Source organism: Hakea prostrata, chromosome 7 (genome assembly GCF_041222555.1).
Source record: "Hakea prostrata isolate BN-2017 chromosome 7, UWA_Hpros_2, whole genome shotgun sequence".
NCBI classification, from domain to species: Eukaryota; Viridiplantae; Streptophyta; class Magnoliopsida; order Proteales; family Proteaceae; genus Hakea; species Hakea prostrata.
Genome location: NC_142606.1, coordinates 8,074,614 through 8,098,776, shown reverse-complemented (window position 1 = coordinate 8,098,776; position 24,163 = coordinate 8,074,614). Strand labels below are relative to the sequence as shown.

Here is a 24,163-nt window from a genome sequence, read left to right as displayed (position 1 = left end):
ATCCATGCTGCCAGCCTGCATCTATACATATATATATTTTTCAAAATGCTGCCACTATACACATTCATTCACATTTTCTCTTCTCTGCGTTCAACCTCACAGACATTACCATACTCACCCCCAAGTTATTTTTCCTTATTAATTAACTATATAGAAGTACTCTCCATAACCATGACAGACATAAATGTGAAATGAATCTCCCAAACCACAAAAAATAGTCAAGACAACAAAAAGCTTTTTAAGAAAAAAACCATAAAATATTTAGGTTGTTTTCTAAAAAACCTTTTTTTATTTGGTTATGGGATGGGAAGGAGTTTTAAAATGTGGAAGAGTTTAAAATCTAGAAAGTTTTTTTTTTTTTTGTGGGGACCAAACCAAAAAATATCTTCAATAATCTTCTTTTTTTTTCTTCTTCCAATTTATGGGTCAAGTCAAACACATGATCGATGCCATTATATTAAAAAATTATACATTAAACTTCAAACAAAGTCATACATTGGTTTTTAGATGTGATCAAGATCTTCTTCACTCAGACAGCACATTCCCCAACATAGAGCCCATCCCCCCAATCACCTAGGTTGCTCGTGTATCATGGACAGGCCATGTGTCACCTATCCAGAGAGGGGTGAAAGGATTGGTAAAACGCCCATTAGGGCGGAGAGGATCTGGACTCTTATAGATCCTTCACTACTTGGTGCACAAGAGGATATAAGACCCATATTATGTTGTTTAGTAGTTTGTAAGATTAGAGTGCCTACAAAAGGTTATAAAATCACTGTAATGACATATGGTATTAGAAACATGTGTAGCCATTATAAACAATGGTCTTTTCCACTTGAGGGAAGAAGTATCACAAGAAAATAAAAATATCTTCCAAATTCATCAATAAGTTAATTCAATCTTCAAGATAAACCCATCCATCCATCTTCTTATTAGAATGTAAGAAGATGGTGCAACTTGGCTCCCATGAATTAAATGAGTATTTGATAGAAATTGTACACCAAACCCTAGGCTGCGTTTGTTTGCTGGAATAAAGGTGTGGTGAAAAAATTCTTTAAAAAAATAAATTTTTCTTACTTTTCCTTAAATTCTAAAAGTTTGAATTGTTTGGTTGTTTGGGATGGAAAAGTAAGATGAAGATGAAGTGATAACCCAACTTTTTCACTCCAAACATTTTCAAAATTCCACAAAAGCTGTGGGACTTTGTGAAAAAATTTGGAAAAGTAAAAAATTTGACCCACCACTATCACTTTTCCACAAAACCATTTTCTTTCCTTCTCCCTCACCCCACTATACATGGGACCCACATGTATTTTCGCACCCCACCTCTGCAAACAAACGCACCCATGTCTTGTATGTGTTGCTGGTTTTGAAACCTTAGTTCACTCTCTTTTCTACTGTACTTGTGCACGAGAGTGCTGGAAGGCATCACCCTTCGAATTGATGTCAAGTCTATTTTTGGGAAATGCCCATTTCATCTCTTCCAAGTTCAGCATCGGTTGACTCTGGGTTACTGGATTCAGTGTGGAGTACAATCTGCTGGTTAATCTGGACGGACAGAAATGTTGTCCAGAGTGTCTTCTCCCTTTCACAGTTTATGAAAGACTTATCTAGACAAATGAACAATATTTCTTTATAAGACTCTAGCTCGCAGCCTCAACCAGGAGTTTCTATCCTATATCAGCAAGTATTCCAGGCCTTACTGTGGATGCATCCCATTATACTCTGTATACTGATGGTGCGTAGGATGCTGACTCTCACTGCTAACTGTGAGACCCTGGTGGTGGCTTCTTTGCTGCAAAGTCCAGTTTTGGTTTTGGGTTCACATCTGCAGTTGAACTGGAAGCATTGAGACAGGTCTCCTGCTTGCTACCTCCCTGAATGTTTCTGAGCGGACAGTGTTTTCTGATTGCTTAGATGCAGTTCCTGCACTTAATTGCCTCCTTCATTGGATTGGGTGAGCAAGGGTCTAGTGCAAGAGATTCTGAAGTTACAGTCCAGTTTTGAGCCTTTGGTTTGGGTTTGTAAGTAGATCCTCTAATGGCATGGTAGATATCTTTGCTCATTGGGCCAAAATGTCTTAAGTTTCCTGAAGTCTGGTGGCTGTCTCCACCATCTTTTGCAGTAGACTCTTTGTTTAATGACTCTAAGCGAGTGTCTTAATATGAATTTATCTTTGACAGTCCCCCCCCCCCCCCAAAAAAAAAAAAAAAAAAGAAAGAAAGAGCAACGCAAAATTAATAGCACATCCTACAGTCCAGAGTCCAGATCCGCCTGAGCTATGGCAGAAGACGGGCAACAAATTCACAACTTCATTAATAGAAGATCAAGGATAAAATAGTACTGAAGCAATTCACAACAATGAAAATAAGCTCAACTAGTAAATTGAATTGAATCATATGCTTTTACACTAAATGCAGCAATGAAAATAACCTCTGCTACTACATTAGATCAACCTAAACCTTTTTTTCTCTCTTTCTCTTGTTAATTCAAGTACATGATCTTTGACTTCTTATGACACCTCTCTCTAGCCACACAAAAGATGCCAAGCTGGAAGAGCTCTGCACAATCACAATTTTCCTATATAAAAGCAGTCCGACCCCCTCTCCTACTATGCCTGTCATATGCAGTGTTGAATTTATCCACCAGCTCATTCATGGTACTGCAAAGAAACAGAGTCATTTTGAGGCAAGGAAAAAAAAAAAAAAAGTTTCCTGTGTTTATGTTGACGATCATGCATGCACGCATGAGGGTGGTAGTTAATGTGTAGTTCGTTTACACTGACATTCAAGCATAAACAGCACATAATAATCGAACAAATACGTGTGTGAGGGAGAAAGAGTTGTAAATAATAGAAGAAAAAGGAGAGGATGCATCAATACCTTGAGCAGTTGGTAAACATAGCAAGATAAGTAATCAAGAGAGTGTCATTATATTCCTAGAAGACAACAGACCATCAGTAATCAAAAACTAATTCATGTAAAGAAGCATTGACAAGTGAGTCAGAATAAGAAAATCCAAATAATCAAGAAAACCATACAATTCTCAAAAGAGAATCTTGAGTTTTCTTATAAATATGAAGGGCCACGATTTTGACACGATCAAAGTTGACCGAGAATGTATCCTTAGACAGGATTAATGTACTCACCATTAAGAAATCATCTTGAAATTTTGCTGATTCAATTGCAGGCAATCTTCTGAGGAGGCTTGAGACTTGCCTCAGCAATGAGTTCTCATAAGGAATATCACCTGCATTTCCATTAAGCAAAATAATCAAACTAAGAGGACCCCAGGGAAGCTTTTCTGTTCCTACTACTTTAAGGTCAGCTAGATACCCTTTTGCATGGCAAGAAGATAATGGTGCAGCACCCTCACTCTGCTATTCAACATTTTAATGGCACTATGTATACCAGTAAGATGTGCAGCCACTGCAATTAAAAACATGTACTGGTTATGTTTTGTGCTCGTGGTAGCTGATGGAAAGAATATGAAGTAGAATTAAACACTGAACCTAAAATCCTTACACTGAGTTGCAGCTGAGCCTCCATCAGATGGCTTGAGATGAGCAACATGATCAACTGAGATTCGCTCTGCTTCAACGGTCTTAACATTAAGAATTCAGTCAGTAAGCCTAGCCTCGGGAAGTGCATGGTGCAGTGCATATGATGTATAAAAAAACACAAAAATAGACAAGGAAAAAGAAGACAGAAAAGAGAGGAGAGAGGGGCGGGGGACCAACCTCAATAGTGTAGCTTGCACGAACAAAAATCAGTTGCGGAATCCCCTCAATGACATGCAATTCTTGAGTCGTAATGATCCATTCCCACAAAGTAAAAGGGTTAATTGAGAGGACAAATTTCACGAACAAAGTGACATGGACAATCACTTTGTTCCTTAAAAACAAGTAAAGAATCTAACATGAGGACCCAGTCTGCCAACCTTTCATGCTTGATGGTTCTCATGTAATTCTTTTACACAGTGCAATAGAATACATACATAAAGAAGATGTCAATTCAAAAAAAAAAGAGGTGCAGTTCAATCTCTTTCTCATTAAAATGGAAATACAGACCCAATTGGGGGAAGAAGGAATAACAAGAATAACTGGTCCCATATGGTATCAAACACTTCTCGGGAAAAATCACAAACATGAATCTCGCAGCTCTCTTGGTTAGCTAAACCAGGATAAAAAGTAAACTGAGGGAAAGTAGGAATAATAAAAATAACTGGTTCCACAAATGGAATCATACAGTAATTCATCGAATAACACGCACATAAATTTTATAAGATTCAAAACACATGTTCAAAGAGGCTACCTACCACTTTCATAGATGGTCACTGGGAGATCTTTTTGTGCAGGATTGATTGAAGGATTCAAAAGGACATAGACCGGGCTCTCATTGATATCCATCAACTGTTACAAAAAAAGATATAGTAGTCAGAATGGTCTATAAGTTCCCCTCATTACAACAAACACCTCCTGAACTTTTCATTGATTTCATTAAGGCATATTAAACATATTATTCAATGAGACATCACAGAACAAGTGAGCCGGAGAAAATGTATACATCTGGATGGATAGCATTCAAGACAAGAGTAACGGAATGTTCCACAACTCAATGTTTTATAAGGGAGTCAAAGCTATTTTGTTCCCAAACCCCCACCCCCCACCCCCACCCCCCAAAAAAAAAGGGTTCTATGTTATCCTGAAACTGAAGCCTGAAACATCAACAACCTGCAGAATATGATAAATGTTTTTCTTTTTTCATTTCATATTAACTTTCAATTTATTGGAACCGATGGTCGAAAAAAGCCACTTCCCATACGTTCAGGAAGTATTCAATTATCTTCAAAGAGAGTTCCTATTAAGCATCAATATAAAATAGATCAAGCAAAATATATAACCAAGCAGTTTTCAGGTCAAAGACAGTTGCCATTTTTGGTTTCTTCCAGTCTGTCATCAGAAGTTCAAAACTTGTAATATAGTCTTTTAGAGCAAGGATGACTTTAGTTTCTAAATTCCTTAAACTAGTACTTCTTGCATCAGGAAAGGCTGATATACTCAGCTCAACTAAGCCTTATTAAATGGGTGTGAGCTACATAAATCCTATTTCACCCATTCAGTCTGCTTACAGCCATCGAATTAATGTAGTTCTAGAATACGAAGGATCACACTAGAGGACAATCACCAGGATCTGATATTAACTGGCAACTTTGGCAAGGTCAAGGACAGGGTTCTAGCGGAGAATTTAGAGTTCAGTTCCATAGGACCTCGATTTGATATAAAATTTAGTTTAATTGAAGTAGGAAGTCTTCCATTTGGGATCCGTGTGGACAAGTAATTCCTAGCCCGTTAATACAAAATGATAAAATCTAACTCCTTAATATTTACAATGTCCGAAGTACTGACTGAGAACTCAAATTCCACCACATAATGCAAGGAGCTGATTCTATCTAACCAATCGAAAGCAATATTTTATCTCATGCAAATCTAAAATAACATGATCGACAACTCACAGCTTTGTGGATGCTCATGTCCGATTCTTGTGCATCGCTCCCCGTCGAGTACCAACCGAGAATGTAGAAATTAGGGAAGACCTTCTTATCTAATTCATCAAGGGAGAAAAAAGAAGAAGAAGAAGAAAATGAAACTCAAAACCCTAAAAGTAGTCCAAGACTAACTGTATAAACTGACAAAACTCGTTATCAGGTAAGAGAATAGTGGTTTAAGTTTCGAGTAGACGTACAGAGTTCTTGCTTCTTCTCGAGGAACGGGCGATCAAGGGAATCGGTTGATGGGTCATAAAGGAGCTCGAAACTGTTGAAGATCTCAACTGTTCGTCCTCTCTGGATTCCAATGACGCATCCGAAAACCCTAGGCGGTGAAGATGGAGGAGACAACGATGCGGCTTCATTGGATTTTGAATGGGCAAAGTGTTCTTGCGACCTAACTCGCGTGAAATGATCGGAGATATTGACGATCACCAGAGGGTGGAGCTTGAAGGTGAGTCCGCTGCTCGATGAGGTCGCCATGGTATGGAGGAATTGTTGATCTGTGCTTCGACGCTTTCACCAGTTTCGTTCCCTTCACAGAGAACGATACGCAGGGCTTCGCTTCCAAAGCAGCGCACAGTGTTTGCTCTTAAGGCGCATGATGGTGCGGGCTGTTGCGGTGCCCCGCCGCACCGAGTCTTGCAACTCAGTTCGGGCGAGTTACTCAGGGTTCGGACCAAATTTTTGCAACAAAAACGGTGTGATTGTGTAAATCAACGTGACCGGATGAACCGGTTCTTCGGTTTAGTTCCAGAAACGGTTGGTTTGATTTGTCCTCGTTTGAGAAAATTTCTCAATCTTTCCTGTACTTGGTTCTTATTCATTCTTACTCTCCTCTATTGAAAATTTCACTTCTGATTCTTTTATTAAAGCATGTTTGATTACTTAAGTCTGTAGAATTCAAATCTTTAGAGTCATGATTTATAAAATAAATTGTTTGGTTAGCCTGAATATTTAGAATGAAATCTATAGATTCATCTTAAAAAAAATTATGGAATCATGGTTCAAATGTTTAATGCTTTTATAGTAAAGGGATGAAATCTCTAGATTTCACCTCATACCCATAAATTTATATATTCACGTTTTTAATGTAAAGAGGTAAATCTCTAGATTTCATGAATACAGAGATTCACACAACCAAACGGATATAAATCTTTCATTTGTAAATCCATAGATTTCAAATCTTTAGATTCATGTAACCAAACAGACCCTTAAAAAATTAGACTTTTACCTCTCATTAAATCTCATTCTCCTTTGATATTAATTATCATTCTCCTCTCATATTAGTCTCATTCTTTTAAAAAAGTAAAATTGCTGAAATTTCACCAGATATCTCATTATTTCATTTGAACCATCTCAATTTCTGAAATTTGCAAGAAATAACCCAAAATTTATGTTACCATAACAAATTACAAAATAACTTTTTTTTTTTCCAACTCTTCTGATCAAGAAGAATTAGAAGAAAATGACTTTAGTCACACCAAAATCCTAAAAAAAAATCGAAAAATATTGAAGCAAATTACAAGAAGAAACACCTTTTCGTTTCTTATATTTTATGATCAAGAAGAAGAAGAAGAATAAAAATTACTCTAATTGCACCAAAGCCCTAAATCGCTACTTTTATGATCATCGACTTTTTGTTATCTTCTTTTCCTCCATTGTCTTGCTTTGTTTCACTGATAGTTTACCGGATAAACTGGTTCACCGTCAATTGATCAATGAACTCTTCTTGCCTAGCTCCACCGTCAACGATGAGCTTTCTCTTTGCACTTGTTAGTGCTTCAAAAATTTCCTCTCTAAAGTGGCCCATAAATCAGAAATTTGGGTTACATGCATCTTGGATTGATTATTTTAAAGTTTTAAACCCTGTTAATGACTCAAAAATCAAAACTTGAATTGCACGCTTTGAATATTGAATTGATTATTTTAAAGTTTTAAACCCAAAAGCTAAATACATAAAATGAATCAACGACACAACATAAGTGACATGACCAAATGGTCCCGCAGAAAAGAACCCTTGTAAAGGCTCATGAAGAGTCGAGATAACGACTGGTATACCCTGAAATGTCTGCGAAACATTATCGACATTTCGGGGTTTTGCTTATTTCGCCACCCACGGAACTAATGAAGGATATTTGTTACATCGGTAATAAGATAAGTAGTAGAGTTCACCATTTTAGGAAATATAGAAATAAAACGGTTGAGTAAAAGTAAATAAAGAGCAAATACAGGGAGAATCCGGATCCCCCATGGCTTCCTGACCACAAAAATCAGTGGGTCCCACTGGTGAAATTTTTTTCGAAAAAGTGTTTTTCACCGTGGGCCCCACTGATGGGTGGGGTCAGGAAGCGTGGGGGGAGGATTCCCATATTTTTATCTTCCTGGATATTTTCTCACCATCCAAACGGATGGTGAACAAGTCCTTCGTTGTCCGAAGGGTTCTTTCTGTCTTCACGGTACCTTATCCAGATATTTTCCTTGGCTCGAGCTCGACTCACTCCCGCTAAACCCTGCACGGCGGCAAGCGAGAAACCCAAAAGCCCCAGCCAGGAGCTTAGAGCATCCATTAATGACGATCGGAAGTCTTTCTAAATCCGCTTAGACCAGAGAAATGGGTTTTCAAATGCTCACTAACGTACCACTGCAGAAGGATTGTGTACCTCTGTTCCTTCCGTCGGTGGAGCTCTCTTCCTCTTTCAAACATTCCTCGAAACCATTTCTTGCTTCTTCGTTTGATATCTCCTTTTCTTCCTCACTTTCTTATTTTCCTATCCAAACCCACCTCAAATATTGTAAATTCAGAGAACCAAAGTCTCGTGATTCCCGTACTTTTGCTGTAACTGTCGATCCCCAAGAGCTCCCCAGAAGCAGTCCTCAAAGGCTCCTTAGAGAACTTGCAGAGCGCAAAAAGGTAATCTCTCCGAAGAAAAAGGTCCCTCCGAGAAGATTCATCCTTAAACCCCCTTTAGATGATTCCAGATTGGCCGAAAGATTCCTCAACAGTCCTCAATTGTCACTCAAAGCGTTCCCTTTGTTGAGCTCTTGCTTGCCTTCTTCTCGATTCAACAATGCTGACAAAACGTGGATTGATGAGTACCTTCTTGAAGCCAAGCAAGCTCTGGGTTACCCCCTAGAGCCCTCTGATCGATTTGGCGACGACAATCCGGCGAAGCAGTTCGATACTTTGTTGTACTTGGCTTTCCAGCACCCTTCGTGTGAGAGAACCAATGCTAGGCATGTCCGGTCGGGCCATTCGAGGTTGTTGTTTCTTGGGCAATACGTGCTTGAGTTGGCATTGGCTGAGTTCTTCTTGCAGAGGTATCCGAGGGAGTCGCCAGGTCCAATGAGAGAGAGAGTGTTTGGTTTGATTGGGAAGCGGAATCTACCCAAGTGGATTAAAGCTGCTGGGTTGCAGAATCTGATCTTTCCGTTTGATGAGATGGATAAGTTAGTTCGGAAGGACAGGGAGCCTCCCGTGAAGTAAGTGTGCTCATATTTATTCATATATTTTTTTCGTCCAAATTATTTATTCATATCTGAAAGCTTGACAAGCATGCTCATTCTTGAAAAGGCTACTGGAAAGAGTTTTCGTTTCAATTTTCAGAACAAGCAATTCTTCAGCAATTTCTGCACAAAAAAGGAGAGGGAAAACTAAATGGGCATTTTGAATACTTTGTTATTGTATGCGAGAAATAAGAGCTCGCATGGTTGCCATCAATTTTCTTATATTAGGAGGATACCTAGAGAGAACACGGATAAACTGTCTCAGAAAGTATTTGAATACCAGAAAAATCTCTGTAAAGAACCGGAATCAAGTGGGGGAGAGCTGTTGGTTTCTAACCTGACCAATATCAGCTGTACTCAAAGAAATAGACTCCAAGACTTTAATGCTGAAGACAGGATAAATACTTTGAAATGGAAAGTTGCCATTTGGAGTCTCCCTTAGTCTGTGAGGAATACTCATCCACAGAAACCGTGAATACACCTAGTTTTGTGGAAACCAGAGAGCTTTTGTAAGTTCAGTGGGCCTTTCTCTAGGGCCTATGGGCACCTTAAATATAGTTAAAGGTCATTAGGCTGCTTCAATGCAAAACTTTCCAATCTCATTGCGCTGCAGTTTAATGGAGTATTGGATTTCTAGATTACCATATAGTTATAGAGCAGCATCTACATAGATAAGTCACATAAGGCAATAACGAATCTTTGAATGGAAACTTGCCTATAGTGTTTAAGACCGGCTTATCCCATTTCTTTAGCTTTTTAAAATCTTTGGAGGATGCTATTTGGTGTATTCGCTGGCTTTATGATTCATTGCTTATATGAAAGTAATTCACCCCTGTTGGTACCTTATATGTGAGTGCATTAGATGATGCAAATATCTTTTTGTTTTTGAGTTGAAAGAGGTTGACCTGATCTTTTATTGTTTGGCATGGAAAACTTACTATTCACACTGCTTGTGATGCATACAGGTCTGTCTTCTGGGCTCTGTTTGGAGCAATATATCTCTGTTTTGGCATGCCAGAAGTATATCGTGTTCTTTTTGAGGTATTTGGAATGGACCCTGAAGATGAGAGCTGCCAGCCAAAATTAAGGAGACAACTTGAAGATGTTGATTATGTTTCTGTGGAATTTGAAAATAGAAAGCTCAGTTGGCAAGATGTTGCTTCCTATAAGGCAAGTACCATAGGTTTGTTTGTGATTTCTTTGTTTTACTGTTTCATAGAACTTGGAATATTTGAGTATGATTTTATCCATGGACCATGTTCTAGGTAGTGTCACACTTGAGTCTCTTAATTGCCATATTGTTTCAATGCAGTATTGAAAGATGCTTAATTTTAAATTGCAAGTTGACTAGGATCTTTTACTATGAAGTGAGAATTTTTCCCTACATGTTTGCTACGTCTACTGATGATGTTGCTGTTCTGGCCTCATTTGTTGAATTAGCTGCATGTCAAATTTCAAAGCCTAATACAATCATATATTATTCCATCTACTGGGATTAGTATCCATTATGATCGTGCATGCATACGATACTCCAACTGCCTATTTTGCATCCTCTCATGACTCTTGATTTTCATCACTTTGCCACATGATGAAGTTGATATGTGAGCAGGGGATGTAGGAGTCTACTTGCCAATGCTGTCCGATTGACCTGCCTCATTGTAGTCAGTAGTTTTAAGTGTGAATATTCCATGTAAGAACTCACTTTTGCATGTCTAATAAATCCTTTCTACCCACCTTATTTTTGGAAAGTATGGTGCTCCCCCTGGCCCCCCCACTTTTTTTTTTTTTGGGGGGGGGGGGGGGGAGTTGACAGATGATTAACCGTGAACGTGAACACAAGGTTGTGGTTGGACAGTGCTGATACCCTTGTCTGCCTGAAGTTCTTAGAATAAAGTGGGCTGGTAGCCTTATTATGAGAAGTGGTCAGAAATTTGGGACTCTTTCACTAACATTTTATTTCCTTGCAGCCTCCGGAAGATGCACTTTTTGCCCACCCGAGGCTTTTCAGGGCATGTGTTCCACCAGGGTTGCATCGGTTCCGAGGGAATATTTGGGATTTTGATAGCAGACCGAAGGTTATGCAAACCCTGGGATATCCGTTGCAAATGACTGACAGGATTCCAGAAATAACTGAGGCTAGGAACATTGAACTTGGACTTGGACTTCAGGTATCCTTCTAAGCTCTTGATTCATCTTGCTGATTTTTCAGAATTGTAGATTGATCTTTCGGGTAGATGAAAAAAAGAAGATACAGTACTTATGGTGCAAGCACTAGAATATATGGGTCCCTAGATGGGGACTAAGCCACATCATGGGTAGAGGCATGAAGGCTATGGCCCCATTGAAGGTTCTGATGCCTTCTGAGTGGATAGGCCTGGGCTTAGTGGCTATACCATGTGGTAGGCAACATGCTGTGCCAGTTGGTTGCCTTTGACATATCAACTTAGGGTATCATCTGCACGCTTCCTTATAAATGAAATAAACAAGTAGATAGTGCCTTTCACTCTCTATAAAAGATACCCCTAGAGGGGGAATACTCTATGAGCATTTTACCATTTGATTTAGGCATTACTTGATATGCATGAGACAAGGAGAAAGCTAAAAAAAGGGGGTAAGAGGTTGGCCTTTGATCGTGTCGCTAACCAATCAAAAATAAAATCCTATACTAATCTAGCAAGCAGAAAGTATGGGGTCGAACTATGGGGAACTAAAAGGCTAAGTCACTAAGATTGAATTCAACAAAACTAAATTTAAACTAAATCTACTAATTAATGCAAAAACGTTAACTATGAATATGTGAAGATCTTTGGGATTTCGAATCCCCAATGCTTTTCCCTAACCGATATAACTCTACACTTCAAAGTAAATTAGGGATGGTCTTCCTAGATATGCCCTATCTTCGCAAGACTATCATCCTTCGCGGATGCTTGGCACGCTTAGTTTGCTGAGCTATAGAACATCTTTGGCCAAATTCAAACACAATCAATTAGAAGATATAGAACAATCAAATTAATGAAATAAGCATGGTTCATCTACATCCCAAAGAAAAGGAACTAGCTACTCATTAGTCATTATCACAAAGTTCATAAGAAAAATAAAGATGAACCATAGGGAGAGAGAGAGAGAGAGATATGGTCTTCTTCTTCAACAACAAGAGAGATGAGAGCCGTGTTCGCCGTCCTCCTTTTCTCTGTGGCTGGCTTCTCTTTTATGTCTCCCGCACACAATGAATCCCCCCTCTTTACCCGTCGATTTGACCTTTATTCTTTCGGATTTTGGGAAAAACTCAAAACTGGAAAGTTGTAGATATTTTCAATATCGTTCCATAGCATCTTGAATCACCACAATCCAAGCTCATACGAGAGAGATATGTCCAAAATACTGAAGGTAGGTCTGTTTACCCGATTTTCAGTTTATTACCAATTTTGTTCCTTAGACCTCCACCTATTTCCAATTTGGCTAAGATCTCACTTTTCATGATTTCTTGGGCAGCAAGATTGAATGCCATGATTTAAAATCCACCAATATCTAATATATTTGCCAACTTTACTCCATATTATCTCTAATAACCAAAATCACCTTATTCCTGAAAAATACACAAAAATACTCAATTAGCACTCTTCAATTAAATAAGTATGGGGAATTAAATCAAATAAATAATGGTAAATGCATGCTTATCAGCCTTACAGATAAAACCATCACTTATGGGCTTATTGGGAGGTAGACAATGCCTTTTCTTCTGTGAGAAATTGTAGAAACTGAGCCTTTGAAGTCCATCCCGTGGTCCTTTAATCCTTCCAGTTGGATAAGATATGTTATTAATTACAAGATCTTTACCCAAAAAATATTAGTATTAGTTATGGCCTCCTACTTCACACACTCCACTTTCCTACTAACAGTAACTGATGAAGACTCTCAACTGCCTACTACCGACTAATAATAATAACTCAACAAGTTAAGTTAAAAACCCACATGCGTATTTGTGGCTATTCCCACCATCCATGTGAGCATGCAATCATGCATGTAAACATTGCTTCTTGGTCCCCCTACCCCCTTAATGAATTATTATTATTAGTACTACTACTATCGTAAATACTATTTTAGAGTTTAATGGCCCAAATATCCAGCATGACAAATTTTATGACCAAGTTTATACTATCAGAAAATCCAGATGAAAATATTTATTGCGGGAAAGTATGGAGAGAGATATGCAATATAGAAACATATAAACAAGCATAAAATTGTATTGTGTTTGGTTCATAGCTTCAACTGGCTTGCTGTTTGCATTCAAAATTTCTGACATTAGTCTACGCTTTAGTCATTGAAATTATCATATTGAATAGAAAGCTCAATTTCCCATTATTTTTCATTTTCTCGTCGAATACCTGTGATATATAAGTTCTCTTTCATATAAGTTGCATGATAGTCTGCATTGATTCTTCAGAGTATGGCTGCCCTCTAGGAGAGAAATCCTTAGTATCGCCTGCACTGGAAAGTCAACCACTGCCTGGGTATTTCAAGACTTGCTTAGCTAGGTCCTCAGCTGTATCTTAGGCCTTTCAGATGATATGTGCTTCCTATTGAATAAGGAATTCAGTGATCAGCAGTTGTCAAGGCAAGACCTTAGCATCCAGGTGCCTTGGTCACCTTGCATCCAGGCCTCATCCAACAGTCATGTTTGCTTAGATGCAATGGTAAATGTGGTAGGGAAGCAAGGTGCTTAAAATGTCTGCTGAGATGGGCAAAACCTGCATGAAACCCTTTTGAGGAACTTTTGCTAAATTTTCTACTACAGTTTTGAGCGAAGCACAACTCATGAGCCTAATCCCATCCAAAATCTACGAAAAAGGTTTGGCCCTTGAAGAATTTGACTAGATTACATACCAGTACCTCAGTGTAACAATTTTTAACCGTCACACCAAAACCAACATGGTGGAATAAAATTTTAGTTGCCTTGTGATAGAGCCCTGGGATCACAGTCTTATGCTATATTGGGAGAGGAATGATTTGCTGAATATCTAGCGAACAACAGTTAGGGAAAGAAATCAGATATGGTCCTAAGAAGGAGGTTGCTGAATAAAGAATGATTTGCAGAATATTGCGAATATTTACTGCTGAATAAGAGAGATTTGGGGGCAGACAAAATATTGTGAATGACAGGCAGAATATTGTAGAATATTTATTACTGAATAAGAGAGATTTGGGGACAGGCAGAATATTGCAGAATATTCACTACTGAATGAGAGAGATTTGGGGAGATTAGGGTTGATTAGGGGTTATAAATAGGGGTAAGATGTGAGTAGTAGGAAAATTTTATTTTTATGTGAATGTTTGGGCAACCGTAGGCTGAGGGGCAGCAATGTGCTGTGGGGGTGATTGGCACCATTGTAACTAGTTTATCATTGTTCTTCGTTATTCTATCAATTAAATAATATTAGTTTTGCATTCGATTCGTGGGTTCCTATCAAATTGGTATCAGAGCACGTTTTGATCCGCGGGAAGCAATGGAAATCTGATAAGAACCCATGAATCGAAAGCGGAACTTAATATTATTTAATTAATAGAATAACGAAGAACAATGATAAACTGGTTACAATGGTGCCAGTCACCCCCACAACACATTGCCGCCCCTCAGCCTACGGCTGCCCAAACATTCACATAAAAATAATCCTTTTCTACTACTCACATCTTACCCCTATTTATAACCCCTAATCTCCCCAAATCTCTCTCATTCAGTAGTGAATATTCTGCCTGTCCCCAAATCTCTCTTATTCAGTAATAAATATTCTGCCTATCATTCACAATATTCTGTTTGCCCCCAAATCTCTTTTATTCAGTAGTAAATATTTTGCAATATTTTGCAAATCATTCTTTATTCAACAACCTCCTTCTTAGGACCATATCTGATTTCTTTCCCTAACTGTTGTTCGCCAGATATTCAACAAATCATTCCTCTCCCAATATAGCATAATACTGTGATCCCAGGGCTCTATCACCTTGGTTCATCAATTTTAACCATCTCGTAATTACATATGGCATGCCTCTTCTATTTAGATGTTTCTTCATAGTTATGATTAATATTTCCCCATTCTTTGATCCAAATGCTTATCTCTTATACCTGATTTTAGCGTCCATTTCCCTACTTGCTACCATCACATCTTTTTAAATTCATTTAGTTCCTAGTTTACCCTTACTCGCATGATACATCTTATTACCTTATGTTTTTTTTCTTCTTTCCTTTCTCGTAGCTTCTTCTAGTAAATTAGAGTGTCGACCTTTTATTTTGTATATGGGTTTCCTAATTGAACCCCAGAACTGCATCATACCGTGATGTTCTTGAAGCCAGAAAGTTGCAGAAATGTTGCTAGTGTGTCAAGAGGGGGGGGAGATTAAAGATCAGTTAGAGTGCAATATTACATATTTTTTTGCATTCAAATTGTAATGAACTTCACAACCATAAATGTTGCCTGGTAATGCAACAGTGTGCGGCAAGTTGTCTGTGACACCCAGAGTAGGATTATCTTAGGGTATTATGTGAATGATAATACTTGATACATGTTATCTAAGAATCCTAGTATGAGGTGATATCTTTTCTCCCTCTCTCCTGACCCTTATTTTCAATCTTTTTGTGCCTAGCACCCATTGTTGATTACTATTTGATGATCTTCTCAATGAAAAGATGGGCAAAAATAAATACAACTGTTATGAAAAGATAAGTAAAGAGGAATCGATTATAGTAAAGAGGAATTCATTTTGCTCTGATTATTGTGAAAAGGAATTCATTTTGTTCTTTAAATCGGTATTGTTGGTCTTCCTATGCCCCCACATGAGGGGAAAAAAAGAAGATAGACATATTGTTGACTGATGAATTGATTTTTCCTCGATGTTTCGTCTACTTTGGATTTCATGTTCATGGATAATTTTAGAATCTGAAGTGATTCATGTTAAATGTTTGAATTGTAGAATCTGAATGAATTCATCCTTAAATATTTTGTTGTATGAAATGCAGCTGTGTTTCTTGCACCCGTCAAAACACAAATATGCGCATCCTCGGTTTTGTTATGAGCGCCTTGAATATGTCGGCCAAAAGATCCAAGTAAGTATTTTTCTCATAATTTTGCTTCTATACCTGTTTATTGTGAAGTATGTTTCATGCATGTTGGGGTACACTGCCACATTCAGTCTGATAAGTGATAACAGTTTTGCTCATTTAATCTTTCAAGTAAATCTCTTGCATTTTGCTTGGGTTCTTTGTTAATTTTACTATTGAAAAATCATATATCGTAATATTACATGAACTGGTCTTGGTCACCTTTTATTCAGAACAGGTTGACTTTAGTAGTTCATTTTGCCTTTGGGAGGGGTGGGGACAACTTTCCTAAGCAGCCTTACCCCAGCAATTTTTGCTGGAGGCTGTTTCGATTCTCTGTAGGCTTTGCACTTAGGTTATATTCATCCACTGGGCTGACTACTATTCCTGCACCTTAATTCTGAATTCAGTCGGTGAATCCTCGCCTAAAATCTTATCAGATGGAAAACTTGGGTTTGGTTTGTTAAGAATCTAAACCTCTCTTTCCCCAAGTAAGAATCATGAACAGGAGAATCTTGATGTAGACTAAGATTAAGATAATTGGAATTTTCTTTTAATTGGCTTTCACTTGAAAATAAATGGAACCTAGATGGTGAATACACTGCAGATGACCGCTATGCAAAACAATTACTAGTTTTGGAAACTGTTGACTGGAAATGTCAGTGTCTCAATCTCAATTTGGATTTCCTTGCGAGTAAATAGTATTTTGCCAAAAATCCTCCATTGAGAGTATGGGGCCTATGGCTGACACTAATTCAATGCTTCACAACCACCATCATTCCTTGGTGCCCTCATTGCTTTGGTTGGTGTTGATCTCAATCCTAAAATGGTTCACGGTTCAGTATAGTCTTCATGCTTGATAATTTGGATGTAGAAAACTGGTTGCATTTGGAAAACGAAGAAGAAGAAAAACTGGAACAACAACCAAATGATGCAACCACCAACATAACACTAGCTATGATGGGATTGGGTAGTCTCCATCATATGGTATGTCTCTGCTGGTTGCATGTGTGTATTTTTCTTTTTGTTTTGTGGGGGGAAAAAAGAAATCGGGAATGATATCCAATGATGCAACCATCAGACATAAAACTGGCCATGGTGGGATTGGGTAGTCTCCATCATATGGTTCATCTATCCTTGCCGTGGCCATTTGCGACTTTCATCAACTATGGGGTTGTAAATTTTGGAAATCAGTAGAATGAGTATATGTGGTTGCTAGTACCCCTTTGAGGTGTGGAAGTCTACATGGACCCTAATCTTAGTTTCATCTGGTGACAAGCTTCAAATCTACCCCCTCAACTAGTGGCCTTGTAGCTGTGGGTCAGCCGGACTCAGCCATAAAGTTTTTGGCCAAATAAACCCCATTCAGAGGTCTGATGTCTCTATTTATGTTGAATGTATTGCCATGGGCCTGCTTGAGGAATGAAAACGTGGTCGGTTCAACTGTTCTAGATAATATTTCATATCCCAGTCGAGTCAGTGTTATGGAAAGATTAGCCATTGGTATTTAATTTCAGGTTCCATCAAACAGGTGGATTCCATTTTTTTTCACAATGGATAATGTGGTAGTTCTTGAATGTATAAACTTATTTTTTTTTCCAATTCAAAATTTTAATAGACATTTTAAACCTTTTTTATTTATTAATTTTCTGTATTTGATTTGTATTTCCTGGTGTATTAGGATCAATCTCTTCTTATATTTAATTGAGAACTGCGAGGTTCATTTCCTTTCTAATCCTGCTTGTCTCTCAACCCACTCACCAGCAACATTGGTGGAACTAAATTGAGACAGAAAAATAACTTTTAACAGTATAAAAAAGGAAAACTGAAAAAGAAGCAAAATTCTATTGAATTGATGCCACAGTATATTTTTCTTGATCTGCTTTGGTTATTTTGTGTTTGCAGGATCTTGTGGTGGCTGAGAGGTTGCTCATGAAACATCTTGATGCTCCTGGTAAATGGCTACAGGAAAGGCACCGTCGTCTTCTTCTCAACAAGTTCTGTGGAAAGTACTTGAGGGAGAAGTATCTTCACAGCTTCATCATATACGGTGAGCAGGTCCAAGATTCATACGAACACAACAGAAGACTCAGGAACCCAGCTACAACTTCTGTCCAACAAGCTATCCATGGGCTTTCGTACACTGTATATGGGAAGTCAGATGTGAGGCGCCTTATGTTTGAGGTGTTCGACTTTGAGCAGACTCAGCCTAAAGCGGTATGAAGGTTGTGACAATTTGGTCCTGGCAGTTTATTGTGAGCAATTTTCCCCTCAACTCACTCAGGCTGTTGGCTGTGGATCCAAGATCTACTCGGGTCCACCGGAATCTCAAGAACTTAGGTTTTTGTTTCTGATGTATTTGTACATATCAGCTTGTGAATTGTGATAACCAAGTATATTTGTTTGCCCAGTTCACTGAATCAGATTTCGTCAATTTCGTCAGGGGATAATGCTGCTGCCCATCCTTCTTCCCATCTCCCAATTCTTGCTCTATAGATTTGTTTGTGAATGAAAAAGACAAGCTACTTTCCTTTACCCACAATCAAGAGAGATTGCCTTGACGATGTTTCGGATGGTTCTCAGTACCCTGTATTGGGGAATAGTGTGAGACGATTAAGAATTGTCAGCATCTGAGATGGGCTTGCATCTTCAGGGTCTTGTTAGCATCTGAACACTTACACAAGAATTTAACTTTCAAATATGCATTACAGCTCCACTCTTGAATGATGATAAGTGCAGTTCTACGAAAAGAAAATATAAACATACAGTCATGTTTGTTTGGTTGTAAAATTCTCCCCGCAGGTTTACAAGAAAAATTTTCCTCCCCACCTTTTCTAGATGGAAAGCGATATAATAGAGCAAAAATCACATTCGCTGCCCAGGCCAAAAAAAATGAAAATTCGAAGGCATCATATCTGAAACTGATCCAATTGTTGAATGGTGCTGTTATCATTAACAGTCAAATAATATTTGCTACACACCATTATTCCTCAAAGAAAGCAGAGAAATTAATGGATTGAATTTAGTATATCAATCCAGATAGATCTTTGCACAGTTCTGACTGGCCTGGTTGCTTGCAGTCTATACATTGGGCAGAGCAAGAAATGGTTTGAACGTCATTAGCAGTCCAATCGCCTCCAACACATTTAGCATAAAGAAAACCAAATGATCGCCTGCATCTCAACAGGATAAGAGCTCTAGAAAACAAAGTATATAGAAGGATCATGATTAAACACTAAAATCACATCGAGTTTAGCATTCCCCTGGTTCGTATCTTAGCATATGATGACACTTGTTTCCAAGCACGGTCTTATCTCCTCACAACAAAAGGGGATGAGAAAGTGAAACTCCCCCAACATAATGCCCCGAAACCCACCATGCACATCACGCCATGGATATATAAGGAAAATTAGCGTGTTCAAAATAAAAGGAACTCAAAGAAAGATGAAAGCAGGTGAGCATGATGAGGTTCCAACAGAAGTGCGGAGAAATCTATGAGGTGGTGGTTTATCCTGGCTATAGCTAAGCTGGTTAACAATATTACGAGCACACAAAGACCGCAAAATAAATGGAGGATTAGAATTGTGGTTTCGATATACAAAAATGACGTGACAATCAGAGTTACAATAAATATAGAAGCTTAAAAAACTAATGAGCCAATACTGAGAAATTATCTACCCTTTTTGTTGGGATGAGAGGGTGGAGGGGTGTGGGAGATCAATTGAACCCACTTGAGACAAGAAACTACTATAACAGGAGAGGGGTATACACACTGCTCATGTTGGAATAATGTGCCAGGCTGTGGTATACACAGCAGGAGCTAGCTTGTGGTAGACCAGCAGTGTACCCAGTTCTTTTCCTTACATATATATGTGTGTGGGGTGTACTAGGGTCAAACAAAGAACACAGCCTTAGTCAGTCCTTATAGAAAAGGCTTAGATGTCCATTGCACATTGCCCCTTTAAGATGTGCAACAATGCTTCTAGGATACACTTCCAGCCCCTTAAATACACTGGTCCACACTATGATTGAAAACTTTTCTTTTGTTCTATATGTTTAGGACTTTCTATTTAATTTGGCTGCATACCTGACAGGAAGGAAGCCTCTTGACGGTTTTGAGCCCAAGAAAAGCTGAAATATGCAAGTCATGAATTATTAAAAAATTAAACAGATAGACGCCATAAGGTTAAGCAGGTATAATGAAATAAAGTTTCAGGACTAGATCAAGGCCAATGCACAGTTTTCATTTTACAATTGAAGATGAAACAACATGCGGTCAGATATAGCATGAAACATCAGAGAAATGAGAACGTGGGGTGAGGGTCAGAGCAGCATGATGTACTCATATGCACCATGCGTACTGTCCAAGGTCAGCCTACTTAAAGTGTTCAAGCGTCCAGTTCATTTTTATGTCCCTTAGTGGACCATAAACTAATGTTGGGTCCTCTTAGTGCAATATATTGTGTGTGGATCACAACCAGACTAACACTGTCAGCCGCTGTTAAGTGTCTTCAAATTTCAAACTTGGAGGGACCAAAATACCCTTCAGATTATTTAATACAATGTGTTATGACTAAAATGCCCTTTTAACTATTCACAATATATAGTTTTTTAAACGACATATTAATGAACTTTTTTTTTTGTAGATATATTAATTAATTTTTTATTATTATCATTAAGCGTTAATTAATGACTAAAGAATCACTTTGAGGAATCTCCCTATCATCAAGTTTCACCACCTCATCGTTTGTCCAATCATGACTAAAGTTATAAACTAGATATTCTGTCTTCATTCTACTTAATTTAAAGCCTCTTGATTCCAAAGCTTCTCTACATGATTCTAACTTGGTATTAATCCCCATTTGAGTCTCATCCATCAACACAATATCATCAGCAAAAAGCATACACCAAGGGACATCGTCTTAAATGTCTTTGGTTAATTCATCCATTACAAGTGCAAATAAATATGGGCTTAAAGTTGATCTTGATGTAGCCCAACTGTAATTGGAAATTCATTACTTTGTCCCCCTCACTGTTCTTACACTTGTCACCGAACCATCATACATATCCTTAACTATGTCTACATATTTACTTGCAACACTTCTTTTCTCTAGTACTTGCCAAATTAACGCTCTAGAAACTCTATCATACGCTTTTTCTAGGTCTATAAATACCAAATGAAGGTCTTTCCTACACTCTCTATACTTTTCCATAAGTCTCCAAAATTAGGTAAATAGCCTCCGTGGTAGATCTTCCTGGTATAAACCCAAACGGCTCTCTTGTAATTGGTTAAGTGTCTTAAATGGGTTTCAATTACTCTCTCCCATAATTTCATAGTATTGCTCATCAGTTTAATGCCCTTATAGTTATTACAGCTTTGAATATCTGTTTTATTTTTACAAATTGGAACCACAATGTTTCTCCTCCATTCATATGGCATTTTCCCTGTGTTCATAATCTTATTAAACAACTTAGTCAACCAAACTAGCCCACGGGTTCCTAAGCTCTTCCATTCTTCTATTGGGATTTCATCAGGACCTTGTGTGTTACCTAGTTTCATCCTCCTTAGTGCTTCTTTTACTTCGGACATCGAAATTCTCCACAACATATCCTAAGAAAATTTGGACTTGAATCCAAAAAAAGTTTTATCCAAGCTGGAGGGACTGAATCAAACCAAGTAACTGAATTGTTTCACCAGGAAACAAAGCAATAGGGGTGATAGGGAGAAAAATATAACAATATTTGGCAATCAATAGCAAATTTTCAAATGGTTTAAGTTGTTGACTGTAGAAAAGTGTTAGGAGAAGATCTGAAGTTGGAGATAGAGACACGACTGACTATTTCTTTATTAAATTAAGTTCGCAACAGTTGTACCTTGTCTTGGGGCGTCTTTGGCTTTATGAAAGAAAGCCCTTTGGAGAAGTCTATCCCTCCCTGTCCCGAGTCATACTCTGGTGCATCCACAGAAGAGGAAATTGCAATGCATCTTACTCAGTAGGTGTAGCTTGGAGTGGAAGTGTTTCAAGCAAGGAACGAAATGTCGGCGGATTTCGCCGGTGCGCTACTGGCGAACTATGCAAACCGGCCAAATCTCGCCGAGATTTCGCTGATCTCCTTGCCTCATTAAATTCCCAAATGTTGATTCCCCAATCCAATTATCATGACAATGTAAATGTATGACACGGATTCTCACTCTCACCCACTTTTAATAGAGCTTAATATTTCTCAAACCATTCCCATCATCACGCAAACCAAGACACAAACCCATTTTCATCTCACGCAACCCCAAGCCCCCCAGCCCATTTCCATCAGCATGAAACCCAAGAGAAGATATTTCTTCTTTTCCATTTTACAAAGTTGGGTTGCGTGTGCTCGTGGGATAAACAGACTTCCCAAGTCTTATTTCTCATTTCAGCCATCACTGCCTTGAGCATTTGAATAGACGAAATAGAGAGGTAAATGTAGCCGGAGTTGTAGCCGGAGTTTGAGAACCAGAGGCTGAGCAAATAGAGAGCTCCGATGGGGACGACGGAGGAGATTTCGCCGACATTTTCAGGAGGTGCAGACTTAAAATCTAAGCAACTTGGCCGACACCGGTCATCTTTGTCACATGGTCTCAGCGATTCTTCACCACTGTGGTACTGCAAAGTATTTCAGGCAGCATCGGCATGGATTCCAGCGATTTTTGGTGAAGAATCGGCGATTTTCGCCTGGATTTCGTTAGTTCGCCGGAAATCGCCGATTTTCCGGCGATATATGCAAATATTGATTTCAATTTCGTTTCGCTCCTCACCGAAGAAATTCGGCGAATTTCGCCAATATGTTCTTCCATGGTTTCAAGGCCCACAGAGCGGTAAGAAAAGTGGCTGCTAGAGAGGAAGCCAAACCGGCCTATTGAGCGCAGCCTTGCTAATATGCACCAGAGAAAGCGAAGGCACGCTCTATTCGGCCTAGAGCATTGATTCCCCACGACGAATAGGCTAGCACTAAAAGAAAATTGCCTATCCAGTACATGACTATTTGCTGTTTTGTCCTCTGTAGCCATATTTATCACCCCAACAAGCTGACACAAGGCTTTGGAGGGGCACTGAGGTGTCAGACTCCCTCGCCAAGGAACCATAGGAGTGTGATATGACTACATGAAATATAACAATGATAATTTTATTAATTATGGTTGTACTTGACACGGAAGCCATATCACTGCAATATTCATCAATACAAGCATATTACCTAGTCTGAGAAAACCACATATAACTAACAAAGCATAGTGTATAATACAAGCATATTCATCAAAAGACAAAATAACACACAGATGGACATAAACCCATGAAGTTTCAACAAGGCAAGATGTTGCCTAGGACCCAAGAAAGAGTCTAGATGCTTGGGCAATGCCTTGGCAACCATGCTTGTAGCATACCCGAAGAATGAACAGGGTAGAATAGAGAAAAGAATTAAAGAAAGAGAAAGACCAGGGGAAAAAACTCCCTGTACAGAACACGAGTTGGTACAGAGCTTACATTGCACCTCCTACAGCTGGACCAACTGCTTTGAAAAGAGACATCGCAGTCAGAGAGATTCCGTTTGCAGCACCTCTTTGGTGTTGAGACTGTTGTCGATGTAATATTTCAAATAATCACCCAGAACCAAAAAATTAGTATTCGAAAAATCTTCCAGAGGATTCCAAGATGAAAACTAAATCAACGCATATGAAAGAAAAAGAAAAAAATTACCACTGCATTATTTTGCAGGAGAAACAATCCTGTAGTAATGGATACCTAATTACATTTTAAAAGAATCATTTATAAGAGAAATTTATAAGAGAAACATTACATAACAAAAGAAATGAAATACCATATTCGATACTTCTCTAGTAGTAAATGAATTGAATTTCATAAAGAGGGCAGGAAAGATAATCTGGACATGTATGTATATGTAAGTTTGCAAGTATGCATATTGTCATAGAATCAAGTATTCTACCATACCAGCCCATATGGTCTGTTAGTGGGAGTGACTGATATG

The 24,163-nt window shown here is 38.5% G+C and overlaps 3 protein-coding genes across 8 annotated transcripts in view; 1 reads left to right on the top strand and 2 right to left on the bottom strand.

Annotated features, from left to right (window-relative positions):
- Window positions 1–2,259: 2,259 nt before the first annotated feature.
- On the bottom strand, window positions 2,260–6,132 carry LOC149009422 (COP9 signalosome complex subunit 6a-like). Its single transcript, XM_089164224.1, has 9 exons — window positions 5,745–6,132; window positions 5,515–5,603; window positions 4,318–4,411; window positions 3,740–3,801; window positions 3,525–3,603; window positions 3,336–3,428; window positions 3,149–3,249; window positions 2,883–2,938; window positions 2,260–2,662 (listed from the first exon to the last, which is right to left on the bottom strand). Exons 1-9 carry the CDS (start codon window positions 6,028–6,030, stop codon window positions 2,581–2,583), a joined length of 942 nt encoding a protein of 313 aa, XP_089020350.1. The 5' UTR covers window positions 6,031–6,132; the 3' UTR covers window positions 2,260–2,580.
- Window positions 6,133–7,957: 1,825 nt separating this feature from the next.
- On the top strand, window positions 7,958–18,617 carry LOC149009421 (Ribonuclease III family protein). Its single transcript, XM_089161006.1, has 5 exons — window positions 7,958–9,030; window positions 10,020–10,224; window positions 11,022–11,222; window positions 16,064–16,150; window positions 18,050–18,617. Exons 1-5 carry the CDS (start codon window positions 8,162–8,164, stop codon window positions 18,365–18,367), a joined length of 1,680 nt encoding a protein of 559 aa, XP_089017132.1. The 5' UTR covers window positions 7,958–8,161; the 3' UTR covers window positions 18,368–18,617.
- Window positions 18,618–18,740: 123 nt separating this feature from the next.
- Window positions 18,741–24,163, bottom strand: part of LOC149009420 (protein ZINC INDUCED FACILITATOR-LIKE 1-like) — a 40,690-nt gene continuing 35,267 nt past the window's right edge. For 5 of the 6 annotated variants that reach the window (XM_089161007.1, XM_089161011.1, XM_089161010.1 and 2 more), the window contains 4 exons: window positions 23,875–23,919; window positions 23,662–23,750; window positions 20,232–20,275; window positions 18,741–19,317 (listed from right to left, as the gene is read on the bottom strand). In XM_089161007.1, the coding sequence (XP_089017133.1) occupies window positions 19,226–19,317; window positions 20,232–20,275; window positions 23,662–23,750; window positions 23,875–23,919 (270 nt within the window). In that variant the 3' untranslated portion in view covers window positions 18,741–19,225. Of the gene's footprint in view, window positions 19,318–20,231; window positions 20,276–23,657; window positions 23,751–23,874; window positions 23,920–24,163 lie in introns of those variants that run through there. The other variant, XM_089161013.1, reaches the window with a different exon arrangement.